The 18,218-nt window shown below is 33.3% G+C and overlaps 1 protein-coding gene across 15 annotated transcripts in view; it reads left to right on the top strand.

The window, feature by feature from the left end:
- The window catches only part of EPHA5 (EPH receptor A5), a 343,456-nt gene that overhangs the window by 18,741 nt on the left and 306,497 nt on the right, over positions 1-18,218 (top strand). For all 15 annotated transcript variants that reach the window (XM_078068724.1, XM_078068722.1, XM_078068726.1 and 12 more), the window contains exon 2: positions 15,471-15,535. In XM_078068724.1, coding sequence (XP_077924850.1) covers positions 15,471-15,535 — 65 coding nt within the window. The remainder of the gene's footprint in view (positions 1-15,470; positions 15,536-18,218) is intronic.

The following is an 18,218-nucleotide window of genomic DNA, read 5'->3' as shown; positions in this document are numbered from 1 at the left end:
CCCAGTTTATCCAAGATTGTGTGCTAATTCGTTTTCCATATGTAGCTTATCACACTGAACTGGAATTGAGTTTTTCCTTGTTTGTACAGTTCTGATATTTGATCAGAATAGAAATCACTGTAAGAAGTAAAGGTTAATCAGAGAAAAATTCTTTTCTGAACTGAGAATTTCCTACTAACAGAGATAGTATGATTTGCCAACGAAAGCAAGTTAATTCCCAGATAACTGGCAGTCGAGCTTTTTTTATCCTTTACTACACACATCGATATGAAGAAAGAGTTGCCTGTCTGTAAACTTAGTGAGAGCAAACCCCAATGTCTGACATTCCCTATGGAGTATCAGCAAAGTGTGTTATATTCTATGAATTCATTTTTAGTGAATGAATTTTATTATGTAATGTCTTTGTTTCTTTAAAGACACTACTTTTAACCACAACAAATCTCATCTCATTACTGTTTTATTAGTAGAGTCAATGTAACTCTTTTCTTAAATTCATAACTAATAGAGTTTAGAATCTCTGGTATTATAGAGTCTTTTTCTGAACTGTGAAATTGCCAACTAAAAGATTGTATGATTTTGCCAGCCCAAAGAACTTAATACCAAGAAATTTGGCAGTAGAATATTTTATTTTACATTTACCAAAAACATCAATGAAAAGGAAGTTCTACTGATCAGAACATGACTAGAAAATAATTAGTAGATATCCTGTGGTCACTATCCCTTTGTGCTTTAATCAGCTATCGCTTCCCCACCCCCCCTTCTTTCTTATGAGAAATTCTCAGAATTCATATGAACTGAGCCACTATCAGCCAACATAAAATATTTTTTTTTTCTGCTTTAAGTGTGATTTAATTTTACCTCTAGAAAAGCAATTACTATAAAACACCTGTTTCATAATGATTTAAATTTCTTGGGAGGGGATGGATTTACTCTTTTACCTGTTCTAGATTTCCTGGATTATTTAGACCAGCACTTACTTTATGAAGCACTTTAGATTTATAACTTGGTAGGAATTCTTAATATTGCAAGGAAAATGGGTAACATCTACCATGTGAATAGAATGGTATTTAAAAATAAACTTGTGAAAGGAGAAAGTTTAGAATGTAATGATGAATGGCTTTTTAAGTATAGTTCGGTTAGTGTTTGGTTAGTGTATTTAATTCTAACCAGTAACTAGTTAGTATATTTAATGAACTATCCCTTTTGAACGTATTTTTATTTATTCTAAAAATTCTAGCAAATATATCAGAAATATCAGTAGGTTAATATTGTATTCTTCTGAGCCAAGAATCCTTTGAAGTGAATCTTTCTCTAGATGGGAGGGATAATAATGATGATTGCTGTGAAGACTATTACCACATAATCTCTAATTCTTATAACAACCCTGTGAAATGGATATTATTATTCCCGTTTATTAGTGGGAGACTGGGTTTGGGGGAAATTAAGTAACATGCATTCGGTCACACACAAAAACTGACAAGATAGGAACCAGGTGCGTTTGATGCTGAAGCTCTTGGTTATACCCACTATGCTAGAGATTACATTCATGTGAATGTACTTAGTATTATGATTTACTCTTTATTTATGCAAATAACTTTTCAAGGAAGGAATCATGTTTTATTTCAAAAATCAGGTGTTTATAAGAAAATCAATTAAAATAAGAATAATACAAATATAGGCAATGCATATGGAAACATTGAAAACTTCTATCAAGAAAATCTCACTACCATCAACGTTAAAGCAATTGGATAGAAATATTTACGTACAAGCTTTCTGTTATATAGTTATCATTTCTTCGTGGAAAACCTCTCAGTTTATATCACGAACAAACTTTTTTTTTTTTTTTTTCCTGACTGGGATTTCAGAGAAGCTGGTCACAGTGGTATTTGTGTTTGGGGTATTGAGCAATGGCATGAATAATAGTCTTAACAATTTTTGAAAATACACAGAACTGATTTCCATTTAATAGATTTTTAATATAAATCATTGTTGAAAGCCAAGGTCATAATATTAGTAGTGGTTTCAAACTCTCTCTCTCTCTTTTTTTAAAGAAGCAGAAAGTCATTCAAAAGAAATCACTGTGGAAGCTCAGTATATGAAACAGATAACAGAGTTGTTGGGTTTCCTGGCTGTGTTTTTACTTCTCCCTCCCTTCATCTGTTTGTGCCTCTGAGATATCTCTTTAGAACCACAGAGGCATCATGAATTGAGTGTGAAAACCGCTATGTTAAAATATAAAAGGAATGTTGCATAGAAGATCAGTATACTATGATCCTGACTTGTAGCTTTCTGACAATCTAGGTAAAAAACAAATTATAATATGTGGTAATGTTTACTTTGAAGATTTATTTATATTTTAGAGAGAGAGAGAGAAAGAGAGAGAGCGCAATCAGGGGGAGGGACACAGGGAGAGGGAGAGAATCCTCAAGCAGACTTCCCGCTGAGTGTGGAGCTGGCTACAGAGCTCAATCCCAGGACCCTGAGATCATAACCTGAGCTGAAATCGAGAGTCTGTTGTCTAACCAGCTAAGTGAAACAGGCACCCCATGTGGTGAAGTTTACTTTGAACAAAGAGTTCAAATCTAGTGTCCTAACCTAAAAGTGCTCATTGCAACCAACCGCAAAACACAATTAAATATACCATGTCTGGACCCTCCTAGACCCACTAAATGAAAATTCATTAAGGTAAGTTCTTTGGAAATCTTTAAGTTTAGAACCTAGGAAGCTGTAGAACATCCATAGATAATTTTGACTTTTGTCCCTGTTAAGGAACCCTTAGAACAGAGCTATACAAGTGAGATCTGTGGCCTAGGACTGGTGGGAGCCTGCAGTGGTTTCAATACAAAGATTAAGAGTTAGCTTTTCCAGACTCTTATGGCGATTTGATATTACCACAACAATCCAACTGTGCTATAAGTGGATTTGCCACATTGAAAAGAGTATAGCCCAGTTCTAATGTTGTCTGACTTGAATTGAGTATAAGAATCACTTGAGTAGTGGGGATTTTCTAAGATGCAGTCTCCACCTAATATCCTAATTTTGTAGGTTTTTGAAGGAGCCAATGGATTTACTTTCTAAAGAGCACTGTAGGTGATCCTAATGCTGATGATAGACACATCACACTTTTCAAAAACAATGAGTATATCTATAGATAAAGATGGCACATATAAATGACTAATACTCAGAAAATGCTATATAAATGTATTTTTATTATTAATCTCAAAAAGGAGAGTATAAAAATGTGTTAAGAGTAAAGGTGATATAAACTATAAATCAGATAACACTATACACAATAAGGAAATGTAAGATAGAGATATAAGTTAGAAAGTTGTAAAAGCAAATACCAAAATGCAAAAGAAAAAAAATTCTAAGTATGGTTTGCTATATAGTCAGTGATAGAGCCATTGATATCAGGACTGATCCTCAAGGTATATGGCTTAAAAAAACCTCTTTGTTCGGGCGCCTTGGTGGCTCAGACGGTTAAGCATCTGCCTTCGGCTCAGGTCATGATCTCGGGGTCCTGGGATTGAGCCCCATGTTGGGCTCCCTGCTTGGCGGGAAGCCTGTTTCTTCCTCTCCCTCTACTGCTCCCCCTGCTTGTATTCTCTTGCTCTCTCTGTCAAATAAATAAATAAAATCTTATAAAAAAAACCACTCTGCATTTTTTAAAAATATTACATTCATTTTGAATGTGTTTATATATATTCATAAATACCAAATTCAGATAATTATACCCTAAAAGGGTCTGATTCAGGGGACATAGAAGGATTATTTCACAGGTAAAATGTATTTAAGTAAGTGTGTACTCTCAGGACTAAGCAGTGGGAAAGTTGAACAATCAGCAAGATACTACCTGTTTTCTTTACTAATATAACCCCAGGGCCTAGAACAGTTCTTGATACTTAAATAGATGTTAAATAAATATTTGTTGAATGAGTGAACCCTCATTCATTGATGGTGCCATATTCCATAGAACTGGAATGGAAGTTGAAGCAGTGAGCTAGACTTTTTCCTCAGTTGTTTATGCATTATCTGTATCATACAGGATTGGATTAGGTTGCAGAGAATACAAAAACTGTTCACCAGGGACTTAAGATGTAGAGGGATTGTCTTTTAAATGTTTGGGAAAGAAGTTTCAGGGTAGAAGTTTGGTGATTTGGGTTCAGTGACTTCATGATGTCAAGATTGCAATCATTGTGGGTTTTTTTGGCCTTACACTCTAGCTTATTGTCTCATGATTGCAAGAAGGCTGATGCATCTCCAAGCATCACATCCAGTTCAGAATAAGAAGAGAAAGAGAAGAGCCAAGAATCATTCCAGCAGCACTCTTGCTTCAGCTAGGACAACAAAACTTTCCCAGAAACCGGAAGGTGGATTTCTATTTATATCTTATTAGCCAGACCTATGTAACAAGGCTGCCAGATCCAATGAAGGCTAAGATCATAGAAACATGATTATAATTATTGGTTAAGGACAGTCATGACCTACGTATGGTTCTAGACACATTACTACTCGAAACACAGTAAGAATCTGATATGAAGGAAGGGGAAAGAATGTAAATATTTAATAGGCATAAAAAGCATCTTTGACAATACCACAGAAAATTTATAATACTTTTACTTTATTTCTTTTTTTTTCACTTTTCCTTTCTACACTTCGTAAAAGGAGAAATAGCTAAGTACTGAGGTTATATTTTGACCAAAAATAGACTTTAGGCACCAGGTTAACTAGGCAAAAATGACTGCTACTAGATCATCAATCTTATACCCTGCTAAGATACATAATTAATTGTATTTAATAAACTGACTTAAAAATTACTTTCCTGCAGTCATGAATGCTTCTAGCTATTTTGAGATGGGTGGCTATGGCTGAGTACTAAAATGTTTATATTCAGCCACCTAAAATTATTGGCCACAGTATTTGTTCATACTTCTGTCTTTATTGCTGTACATTTTGACTAGATTTTCATGATAAATCATTACCCAAAGTTTTTTTTTGTAATATATATTTTTTCTATTTTAGATAATAAAGGATAATTATGTAGAGTTTACATCAGCATTAAATTTTAATTAAGCTGTAAGATGACATAAGCATAATGACTGAAGTTGACAGCAAAAATTTGGGTCACTTTTCATTTTACAAAAAGTAAAATGTAAAAGTAAATGTAAAGTAAAATGAAAAGGCTACTCAGTTTTTTTACTCATTTTTTTGGAAATGCCATCACCTTAAAATGCATACTGTGAATTTGTGCAAGTTTCTGTTTTAGTTCATGTTCAGATACAATCATCATTTATCCTACCCTGAAGGCTTGAAAGCTAATGATTATATAGATTGTTTTTGCAGTTTGTGGTATTTCAGTCAAGCATTAGGGATAATTAGGGACTGGGGTAAGTATGCATTCAAAACAAAGAATCAGCTTTGCATATATTTTCCATTCTATTTTTATGTGCTTTTTAACATCTAAGGACAAAGTATATTTGAACAAACACATGCCCTGTTTTCCCCCCAATTAACATGTGTAAAGCATAATGAATAATAAAATTAAAAATTAAGAGAAGAGGTTTCATACTTATTTTGTTGCTTACCCTTTCACTTTCAGGGATCTTCTAACTTAGTTCAATCTTTGGAAATTTGATACTAAACTTGTAACTTACTTGAAACTTGTTGGAAATTTGATACTAAACTCTGATTTGCCCAGGAAAAACTAATGTTTTTTTCTGTTTAGGTTAATATATCTGAAGATTTCCATCTTATATACAGTACTATTAGAATTTTATGGTAGATGCTGGCTTCTGTAACATACTATTCACAATTCATTGATTTAATAAAATTCATTGAGATATAGGAGTTAAGAGTTTCAAAGGAGTAAACCTTTGGATTCAGCAAATCCAACATTGGGCAAGTGTGATATAGAAGCAAAAGAAAGAGCTTTGGAGTTAGATAAGACTTGGATTTATATTCCACCTATGTGCTTATTAGCTCTGGGACCTTGGACCACTGCCCTATTTAACTTTTCTCAACTTCAATTTCCTTATTTGAAAAATGGGGGAAAAACATACCAAAGGATCATTGTTAAGACTAAGTGATATAACATATATTAAGCACAGACACATATAAGTTTATTAGTTTCAATCACTGATATTACAGATATAAAAATTGAGTCCCTCAAAGTAAAATCCTTTCTATAAGCTTACATAGTAGCAAACCAGAACCATAGAATTAATGAATATTCTGTCCAGTGAACCATTCAAAAAGTGAATTGTGAATAAGAACATTTATTTCAAGTGTTGAATATTTACACTATTTTGTAAGGAATAGCTTCTTATATATACAGTGTGGTGTGGAACTGAGCAGCTATTAAATGAGTATATTCTGTGATGTGATGATTTTCAAGACTGTTATGTCATCTAATGTTGACTTTTCTCTTTAGAATAAAAAACGATATGCAAAATTTGACAAGTTTGGTTACCGCTCTTGACAAGGTAGCTGCTGAAAACCATATGGTTTTGGTCTTTTCATGCCATGTGTCCTATGAATGTAGCAGACTGCTCATTAGTCATAATTTAGCTGTCAGTGGATTTCAGTGTTACCTCTGCCTAAAAACTTTGTATGGAATAACCAGTGGATACTAATTCTGAAATCCTCCTTGCCATCTTCCCAAGTTTACAATTTTACAGTATATTAACAATTCAAAAATCTTTAGTATATGTTTCTGATTAAGTTTTGCTTCTTTCAGAGTTTTATGCTTCATAGTATGAAATTCTACTGCTTAATTTTCAAAGAGCAGCTGCTAAAACTCTTTATGATGATGAATAATATTTTGACACAAAATGAACAAAAAGAAATAAAAATAACAAAATGAACAGAGATGAAAGTATTTTGAAACAAAGGCAACAGTTGTTCTATATAGTCAACAACGAAGCATAATATATTAAGATTGAGAGGGACCACAAAAGCCATTTTTTTTTTAGAGATGGGGAGGCAGGGGCAGAGAGAATCCCAAGCAAGCTCCACCCATAGTGGGGAGCCCAGCATGGGGCTCCATACCTCGACCCTGAGATCATGACCTGAGCTGAAATCAAAATTCGGACTCTTAACTAACTGAGCCACCCAGGCACCCCAGCAAAGGTCATTTTAGATATCATTTCCAAGATAAACAATCTGCGTTTAAGTAACTCATTTGGGAATGTTATTGGAATTCTGTTAATAATAGAATATTAGAAGTCTCAAGGCATGATGGTAGGAGAGCAGACTCTGGAATAAAAGAGACTGGAGTTTGCCTTCAAATTCTGCCACTTAGCAGTTGTATCAGTAAGGATGTCTTCCTCTGCAAATAACAGCAAATCACTTCCTCAGTGGATCAAGCAATAAAATTGATTTTTTGTTTCTGACATAACAGAAAGTCCTAAGAGAAGCAAGTTTCAAATTTAGATGGATTAGCTACTCTATGATATAATTTGGAACCAGATACTTCCCATCCCTTCACTCTGCCAACCTTAATCTGTAAGTTTTGCTCTCTGCTGATTCTCCTTACTTTCTCTAGATGGTTGCATCAGTTCCAGGAAATACAAACATACCCAGCAACTTTTAAAGCAGCTAGGAGATTCCCTTTCTCATATTTTCTTCTCAAAAACTCCCTTCCCTTCAGATCACCTTCACAGCTCATTGGGCAGAACTGAATCAATAGTGAGACCACATAATGGAACTGAAAATAAGTTCAGTATTGCCAAATTGTGGACAAGGAAGGAGGGAAAAGCCTGAATGAAACTGGAGAGGAAAATGGAGACCAATCCTGGAAAGACTTACATTAAAAAATGAAACATAGCTATAAGGTTTGAAGTAGGGGAGTGACATGATCATATTGGTTGCTTAGAAAGATCTTTCTGAATGCAATTTTTTGAAGAAATTGTCAGGGATCATGCCTTTCTACTGAGAAACCAGTTAAGACATTTTTCAAGTGAAAAATTATGGTGAGAATTTGGCTGGATTGGCTATGCTGTAGAATGAAATACAACAACCAGTTCAGAGAGTTAGATATAGGATATAGTTAGAATGGGTAGGATTTGGTCACTGATTCAGTGTGCAAGTAAAGGGGAAGGAAGACAAAGATGACTCACTGATTTCTGGATAGAACAAGTAGTTCAGTGGCGTTGCATTCACTGAGATAAGGAACGTAGGAGGAGATGTTTGTTTGTTTTTTCTTGTGCAAGGAAGATACTGTGTTCATTCGGGGGATGACTGCATATCATGAATGTGTTAAAAACCAGTAGCAGTTTTATAAATTGATTGGAATTTCAGGAGAGAGAAATATATAAAATATATGGATTTGTAGGGATCATTAACATCTACATTATAACTGAAGACAGAAATTCATCAGCCCCTCTACAGGGGTTCTTATGTAAGAATATATGCTGATATTTTAAAACAAGAAAGCAACAAACAAAAAACTTACTAACCATTTTCCATCCTAAATAGTCTAATTCAGTATCTATGGACTGGTGCCAAGACATTTGTTCTTTCAAAAAGCTTCTTCTTCTTTTATTTTTATTCATATTCCTTAATAGTCCTAGTCAAGAATCATTGGTATAGAGTGAGAAGTGAAACCGGTCTACAAAAATAGAATATTAATCAAAGCCAAGGTTTGAAGGTTGGTATAGGAAGAGTGGCTTATAATGGAAATAATAGCCAGAGAAGTAGAAGAAAATCACAGAAATATGTTGTCATTGAAGATAAAAGGTGAGAGAGTTTGTTCATGGAGGGCATGGCCAAATACTGCCAAATTAGGAACTCAGAGCCACGTGATTATCACAAATCGACTTGGTAACAGAAGTTTTGGTAAAATAGTGGGTTTGAATCCAAATTGCAGTGGGTTAGGTAAAGAATGAAGAGGATATACAGAAATAGATAGGAATGTTCATTTAATATTTTGAATTTAGAAGAGGACATTAGCTGGAAGAGAATATGAGGTTTATTTTTAATATTTTAACTAAGATTTTACAAAATATTTTGTGGTTAATTTATGAGAGAACTGATTTCCCAAAGAGTAGATTTATTAGGTAATAGTGATGGCCCATTTGAGGCCACTGTTAATTTATAATATATTATATATTTATATAATTGATTATGATTTTTTTTTTCTCAAGCAGGGTTCAGTAGCCATAGTTCATGTACAAAGTAAATTCATTCATAATCAGGGTTTAGATAATGGCCTTTGGATGTCCAGAGAGATAGATGGCTGTAATCAAAGTATCTTATATCCAGGCTCTAAATAAGGGACTTGGTTGTGCAAAGCCAAAGGAAGGGCTTGTGGTTTGTCATGAAGACTTCAAGTATTGTTTCATGTTTTCTTCTTTCCTTGATTTCCCTGCTGGGCTCTGAATGAGACTGGAAATTATCAGTGTTCTTTTTTTTTTTTTTAAGATTTTATTTATTTATTTATTTGAGAGAGAGAGAAAGCAAGCATGAACAGGCGGGCGGTGGTGGAGGGCCAGAGGGAGAAGCAGGCTCCCCACTGAGCAGAGACCCCCCAATGCGGGGCTTGATCCCAGGACCCTGAGATCATGATCAGAGTAGAAGGCAGACGCTTAATCGACTGAGCCACCCAGGCACCCCATCAGTGCTCTTATTGTGCCTATAAGTCTGTTAGGAAGATTAAATGAAAGAATATATGTATAAGCTACCTGATAGAACATCTGACACATAGTACACACTGAATAAATTCCTTTTTCCACATTCTTTCTTTTTTTTCCTGAAATTATGCACATGGGTTGCTCAGAATTGGAAAAAAAATGCTCATATTCATTGTCTACAGAAATACTGTTGGTTATGTATTTTTGCCTTCAAGTAGAGGGGTGCCAGAAATCTACATAACACTCCTAAACTTTTAACATGATTTTTACCAAATTTACAAATTTAGTTTTCCAATGGGAAACACATGTACTCTTTCCCTGCACTCATATTGTCAACTGTTCTTTGTTCCCTGCAGCAGTTGTCAAATTATAAAATTTAGCCTGGAAGCAAGAAATCACATCTGTGCTGGTTGGGACCATGGAGAGAGGCTGGACAGCTGTACATCTGGGGTTTGTTCCCACAGATCAGTAAAATATGTGCTATAATTGAATCCAGTAGCTTTTCTGATACTGTTAAGTGGAAATCAATAAGCAAGCATCTATCAAAACCCTACTGTATGCAATGGGACTTTGATTCACTGCCTTTAAAGAAAAACAATGCCATCTTACCTGCTACTAATCCAAAGTATTCTCTCTTCATACTGTGATGAAGGTCCAACTACCATTACAATTGTGTTTGTTTTTTTATGTAAAGATCATGGGAAAAACAGAAATGAAGTAAAAGTACGAATATGCCACTGTCACTCTGTTTTACCTTCATATTATCAAGGATCACACATTCTTTCACAGCCTTGTCCAACTAATGGTGGTGGGACTGAGTGTCCTTGAGCTGTCATTTAACTCTTTAAAGTTTCAAAACACCTTCATCCCAGTGTATCATTTTCCTGGAGAATCTAATAAATTTGTTTCTGCTTTTTATGACTAATATCAGCAAGATGTTAAGGAGGAAGATATGGAGTCAAAATGATACATGGAAAATTATGAATATTTGAAAGTTATAATCATTGAAGAGCATATTTGAATTATTAACTCAAATTAATCTTTAATTGTTAGAATGTGTGAAGTTGAGAATTTAGCAATCTTCTTATGCATATTACATTTTACTCATTCTATCCTTTCCTTTCCCCGCCCTTGAATCCCAACCAAAAGAATGAGTTAGCAACTGTCTGACTTTTCTGAAAGTAAATTCTTTAAAAGCCTTTCTCTTTTTGTTCAAGAAAACAAATTATTAGTGTGTAGTAATAAAATTAAAGTATACTTCAGATTAGTTGGAATTAGTTTCAATTATAATCTGTTACTTGGTTGGATAGATGGTTAACTTATTTTTACTTATTAAAAAGTTCCTGTATTAGTAAATCTTTTTTTTCCTATATTAACTTTAGGAATTTGTAATAGACTATATACTCATTGACCCCTGAAGAGTTATTTCTCCTGGAGAATCAGTCTTCATAATTACTGATGAGAGTACCAACCAATATGCCCATCTTCACTGTAATTATAAAATGGTTGAGGGAAATGACCTTGAAGATGGTCTTTCAGTTTAATAGTGTGACTTTATTTTAAAATATAAATAATAGAATAAAAACATTTTCCATAAAATTTCTGATATCTAATTAATGTCTTCCAGAGTAACTGTGATATCAAACATTCCCTCTAATTATATTCATTAGTGGCTTCTCCCAGACAAGTTTTAATTAAGTTGTACAATGAAGATCAATACTCATTGTGTATTCATTGCAGTTTACAACAAGCATATATACTGTTCAGAACAATTTAATTACTGTAATTGTTGCATAGAAGATCCTTAGTGACTGTGCTCCATTACTGCCAATCTCCCCTTTTAATAAATTCGGTAATGAAATTGGGTAATGAACTTCTGAAAATTCCCATTTATATATACCCTATGTCTAAACTTCTGGTTTTTATGTTACTAGCTTAAGTAGTGGAGGAAATGGAGGCATTAATAGTATCAGTGTTGTAGTGTTTTTTCATGCGTGCCATCATGAATGTTGAGAAATTATTAGAGCATAAATAAGCATAAATGTTATTATAAGTGTATAATAAGTTATATTAGTTATATGAAAATAATTTAAGGGTGTTGGGTAATAAGAATAATCTATTTCCCCCTAAATACAATTTCAATTTTTATTACTCTTATTTCCTTAAATAGTAGTATTTTAATTTATAAGGATTGCCTTCAAATATGCTAACTTCTATTAATGAAAATCATGCTACTGCTGTGCTGCACAAAGAACGTGAAAATAAAGATTTTCTGGTAGCATCATAGGTGTATACCAGGGTTTCTTAAGTTTGGCATTAGTGAAATTTAAGCCAGATAATTCTTTACTGGGGGTGGGGAAAGATTTGCTGTGCATTGAGAAATGCTTAGCTGAATACCTGGTTTCTTCCCGTGAGAAGCCAGTAACAAATACTCCTCCCACCCTCCATTTTTTACAATCAGAAATGTCTCCAGACGTTATCAGATGCCCATGTTGAGAACCACTGGTGTATGTTGATTCAGACACACCCTCTTGATCTGCCCACTGACCAAATGATTCATTAATAAGACAAACAGCTATTCAGCTCTTCTGAGTGCAGGCTAGGTTCATAGGCATGAGTCAAACATGGTATTCTTTTAAGGGGACAATACAATTCTGTGTATTCAGTGTTTTGGAAATAATAATTGGGTGCTAATATAATATTCAGTAATAAAGAAGAATAGAGATGGCTTCCTAGAGGTAACAGTTCCCGAAATGTGGACAAATGAAGTTTTGTTGGACAAATGAAGTTAGCATTCAAAAGGGGGTGGAAGGACATTTGAGACAGCTAAAGCAGCATGTGCAAAACTTGGAGATTTAAGAAAGCTAACACTCTATATCTCTGTATCTATACATTTATCTCTCTCTATATATATCTATTTCTGTCTCTATGTAAATATCTCTATCTACCTATCTAACTATAATTTTAATTATTTTTCCTGAGGCATCAAATTCCAATTTCCTCTGAATTATATGAAAAAATTATAATATAGTAATCTGCAAGTAATTGCCTGAAACATCTAATTTTATTCTTTTTTTCAATTTCTAATTTAGTAATCATATGTATAAGTATCTTCTTTGCATTGTGGATTTTATGAAAACATCTGTTTCCAAAACAAAACCAATTTTAGACAGCAGTGGGAAGTGACATACATGTGTATCTTATAAACCTCCTAATCTATTTCTTTGAAGAAAAACTTTTGACAAGATCATCATAAGAAAGATAATGTACATTTTGTTGTGGGTATTTTCATGTGTTTAGAAATGTATGCCGGGGCGCCTGGGTGGCTCAGTCATTAAGCATCTACCTTTGGCTCAGGTCATGATCCCAGGGTCCTGGGATCTAGCACTGCATCGGGCTCCCTGCTCCACAGGAGGCCTGCTTCTCCCTCTCCCACTCCCCCTGCTTGTGTTCCCTCTCTCGCTGTGTCTCTCTCTGTCAAATAAATAAATACAGTCTTTAGAAATGTATGCCAATGTTGAAAATTCCCAAAAATGTATTAACAGCCAAGCTAGTATTTTGAATTCATTCATTTAATTTCACATACACATATATATTTTAAGCCAAAAAAGAGTTAAGAATAGTAATTTCGATTAAAGTTAATTCAAGTGGGGTAACTAAATTTTAGAAAGACATCTGGAATTCTGTTGGTAATAATAAATATTTGAAGATCCACATGTTACTAAGAGGTCTACAAGGAATGTTGTGTTTCTCATGGCAGGCTAGTTATGAATTCCTAGAATTCCTATTCACATCAGTTTGCCAATATAGGATTAAGTTCAATTTGACTGCCATCATAGTAGAAGGCCTTTAGCTTGCTGATTTGCTCTACTTTATCAGGTCTACACAGATATGCTGCTACTCAATATCAAAGGTGAATCGAATGAATCAAAAGGATGAATAAACATAACAATTTAAGTTCTGCACTCCCATGGTATTTAGTCATGTCTAGACATAGCCCTAGTGTCCCAGAAAAACTAAAATGAGGACAAGGGCATTTAAGTTTAATGTAACTTTATTCCCATGGAAACTAGAAAAGCCAACAAGAGAGTAAAAAGAGTATGGATCTAACTAAAAAATTAGATTTAGTGGGATGACTGGTGGATTTGCAAGGTCAGCCGGTAGTGGAACAGTTTTCGTTTGTTTTTGCTGTTTTCAACAATAGTTTTTCAGCTAGGCCAATTTCTTCTAAAAAAGAATAATCCAACAAATTATTTATTTTATTACTCTATAAAGCCACTCTGATATGTGTAGGCTAAAGATGATGCAAACATTCTATGGGCATAGAATTTTAGAGTTAAAGAGCTCAGAACCTAATGAGAGAAGTAGACAAGTATATTGAATACACACATCATAGAAGACTGCCATATATATGTGGTATTGAGGATATTTCTGTGTTTTCTAAAACTTTAAAACTTTGATTTATCTTTATATAACTAGTATTATTATAGACTGTTAACTTAGTGTATAAGATCTGTAAGTTTGCATATGTTATAGGAAATAAAAAATGGATAATAAGGCTTAAATGCACATAATTTCTATAGTGTGTAGAAAATTTTTATTTCAGTTGTGATCCTAATGTCCTTGGTTGTAATAATTTCATCTTATATTTTCTTATAGTAGTATTGTAGCACATTCTCTGTCTATCAGCTGTTACTACTTTAGTACTCTAGCTTCACATTTACAGATAGAATCTTTTTTTTTTTCTTTTTTAGAACTGGTAGCATTTCAAGGTAGTGTTTCTTGAATGTAGTATAAGGAAGCTTCAGTACCTCTGACTAGGGATAACCCAGTTGTTTCCCTTTCAGACTGTTTCAGCTGCCTGGTGGGCCAGGTAGATCACTTGGGATAGGCATAATAGGCTGGAAAGATGATCATCTGTGACCCAGGTCTGAAGCAGTTTGACTACTCAGCATCCTGTAAGCTAGTTTAATTTGGGGTGGGGGGAGGAGAACAGTAGATAAACTTGTTGCATAAACACTGTGTGTGTGTATGACTGTGGGTGCATGAGTGTGTACACACTCTTTCATGGCTTCCTTTTGTAATAATGATATTCAGACTTCCATTCTGAGAGTTCCAAATATTTATGTATATCCAGCCATAATTGAGGTCTGCATTTCAAAAATGTAGCTGATAGTTCTATAAGAAGCACATTGTAGACTGTGGTTATTTGTAAGTAGAAGATATTTTTGGGAATGCAGTGGACACTTAACTCTAGCAACAACCCTGAGAGCTGCTATAATTTTCTTGGCTTAGTTATGGGTGTGTAGATTTATTTCTTAATTTAACTTGCAATTTGGATTACAGATTTCAGTTAATATCACAAAAAAAAAATCTTACAAACTTGGGGATAGCTTATTTCTGTTTAATGTAAGTTATTTGCTAATTGCTTCATGATAGCTTTTCAGAAGAAAATACAGTATGTGTAGTCACAAATTTATGGCAGCTTAATCCCCAAATTGAGAGCCTTTAAAGGAGTGGCATAGTCCTTACGGTTTTCTGTGGACTTTCATTTTTTTTTCTTTTTACTAATACTTTTCCTTTATTCTTATTTGACAAGAAAGAGCACTTAGAGTAATGACTTGTTTATGTATTTTTGCTGTAATTGTTCTCCAAATGTTTATTCAAAATCACTTGTTCTTGTGCATCCAAATAATGTTTTCATTAAATTACAACTCTCATATTCATGATGAATACTTAATTTAACTTCAGTTATGTAAGAAATATGCACTTTAATAACACTATGAAAATGGTGATACTTTTTTATACATTTGACTCAGTTTTGTGTTCTTTTTCTTTCAGTGAATTTATTGGATTCACGTACTGTCATGGGGGACTTGGGATGGATTGCTTTTCCAAAAAATGGGGTAAGCCTTTATGATATTTTCCCTACAACTTAAGCTATCTGAGTTGACAGCATGTTAAATGTCACACATGAAAATTAACTGAATATATTTTGATTTGCTATTATCCTGGTTATATTGAATAGGAAATAAAAGTTAACATGTCAATAACCAGTGTTGATTCAAACACAGTTTATTTTGTATTTTATTCACTACATTAGGGAATGAAAATAGTATAAGAAATTCCTTTAAATTTTACTGAGATTAAAAGTTTCTCAGACTATCAAGTCAGTAATCAAAGGTTTTCTTCCAATTCTTAAATTTTTCTTCAGTGAAAACTTTCAGAAAAGTGTTTCATTGGAAGATTTTTATAATCAGTAATTGTTTTTGCTAGTAATTTATTTTACTGGTGTACATTAGAAATAAAGTATTTTGGGTAAAGATTAGGTAAGCCATTTTTAAAGCAATATGCATATTAATGTATAATACTAACAATCTTAATACATGGATTATATTAAAAAGTATTCTATTATCTTCTGCTCAATTAAAAATATATCTATATTATCAGATGGAAAATTAATGTAAGTAAAATATTGTGGCATAAAATCATTATATTACACAGAAAATATAACTGTATTGCATGACTATTATATTCAAAACAATTCAGATTTTGAGAGATTTTTATTTACATATAACTTTAATATTTATGGTGACTAACATAACATAATAAAGTTTAAAAAATTTTTAAAAAATTAACTATTTTATAATTTTCAGACTCAAACTACCCAAATTCATTATAGAACCATTTTGTGGCAAGCACAAATAGTACTTTTCAATACTCTATTTTGAGAATTTAATTTAAACAATTTGAACATTTAAAACTTTATAGTATAGTGTGTATATGTAATTCATTTAGAAAATTATTCACACTGATAATAGTTCATTTGACTTCCAAAGTTAATTTTGGTGTAATTAAGTAATCTAATATTGTCATAATCCAAATAGTTAAAACTTATTATTATTATTATTATTTTTTGCATTTGATGAAAAAATCAGGTATATTATTCAGTCCTTTACAAACAGAGTTATTATGGAGGTAAAACAAGTGGTATTAATTGTTCTAATTCATAGTTTATATGCTAACATCCTAATCTCAATGTGATTTCTTTCATTAACATGGTATTTCTTTTTGGTTGTTAAAAATTATGGTTACATTTAGAGATATACTATAAATAAAGTATATTAACAGATTGTTAAGATATTAGGACATAAATATAAGCCAAAGGGAAAAAGTATAGTACCGACCAGGTATGGCTAGTGCCGACATAATGCTGTATATTCTCTTAGTCCCTCTTTTATCTTTCTTATGTTCTTCCTTCTTCCTTTCTGTTTTCCTCCTCCTACCCTTCATCTCAAATCATTGTCTTTCTTTCATCTATCATTACCCCTGTACAAGTAGATGGCTGGCTAATATCCATCTATGAGAACCTATAGCTATATTTTGTACCCTGAATTTTTTCACATACCAAAAATGATCTGTTATGTCAATATTTTAAATTGCCCTTTCTGGGAAGATGGCTGACAGGTGGGGTTGAAGTTAATTTTTTAAAAGCCTGAGAAAATATGTCATATTTCCTTTGAATTTAGTTTTGTGTGTCTCCTCTTTCTATCCAGAGGTTATTCAGAAAAAGATTTGGCAGAGTGCATCTTTGAGGGTAAATCTGATGCGTAGTTGCTTTTGCAGCTAAAATTTGGGGGGAGATTACCCAATTTTGTACATGAATTTTGTATAAAACACAATCGTTTCCTTTATAACAGCGTAGTCCCTTCATATCCAGAATGAGCTCTATTCATTCTAACAACTTTATGCTTTCTTTTTCTTTCCATTATAATTGTTAGTATACTGTAGATTTTGTTCGGTTTTTAATTTTTTCAAATTTTTAAATTTCAGTTAATTAATATATATATATATATATTTTTTTTTTTTAGAGAGAGAGAGTGTCAGTGGGGGCGGGGGTAGGCAGAGGGAGAGAGAGAGAATCTTAAGCAGGCTCCACACTCAGTGCAGAGCCCAACACAGGGCTCGATCCCATGACCCTGAGACCATGACCTGATTCGAAATCAAGAGTCGGATTGTGAACCGACTGAGCCACCCAGGTGCCCCTCGTTCAGTTTTTTAATCAATGAGTTTCCTTTCCAACATTCTTACAATGTTTTGAATTATGTTTCTTTTGACATAACTATGCCTGATGTTAATTTTAAAGAAAAAAAGTTAAGGTAGAGAAACTTAGTGAATGTGCATTTATTTGCCCAAGTATGTACTTGTCCACACTTGTCCAATGTGTACAGAACATAGATGTTTCATTTTGTGTTATGTCATTCAAATACAAAATAAGGGAAATTTTAAAATTATAGTTTAAAGAAATGAGTGTTCAAGGTGTAATTAATTCTAATAAGAATTAATTAATATCTTACTCTATTGTTAGTAGGCTGTGCCATTTGTAATTAGATAAGCAATCTTATTCTAGGTGAAATATAGATCAAAAGTGATGCCATCAAAAATTGTGGAGTAAAGGCCTCTACAAATATTCTTCTCCATAAAAGCCATGAGAAAACTGGCAAACATTGTCAGAATCAATTTTCTGGGACTCCGGAAATTAGCCAGTCTTGGAGCAATACAGGGATCATTTATGCAAGAAAAATGATG

The sequence above is a fragment of the Halichoerus grypus genome, chromosome 3 (assembly GCF_964656455.1).
Source record: "Halichoerus grypus chromosome 3, mHalGry1.hap1.1, whole genome shotgun sequence".
In the NCBI taxonomy this organism is placed as follows: Eukaryota; Metazoa; Chordata; class Mammalia; order Carnivora; family Phocidae; genus Halichoerus; species Halichoerus grypus.
This window is presented reverse-complemented; position numbering and strand designations above follow the sequence as displayed.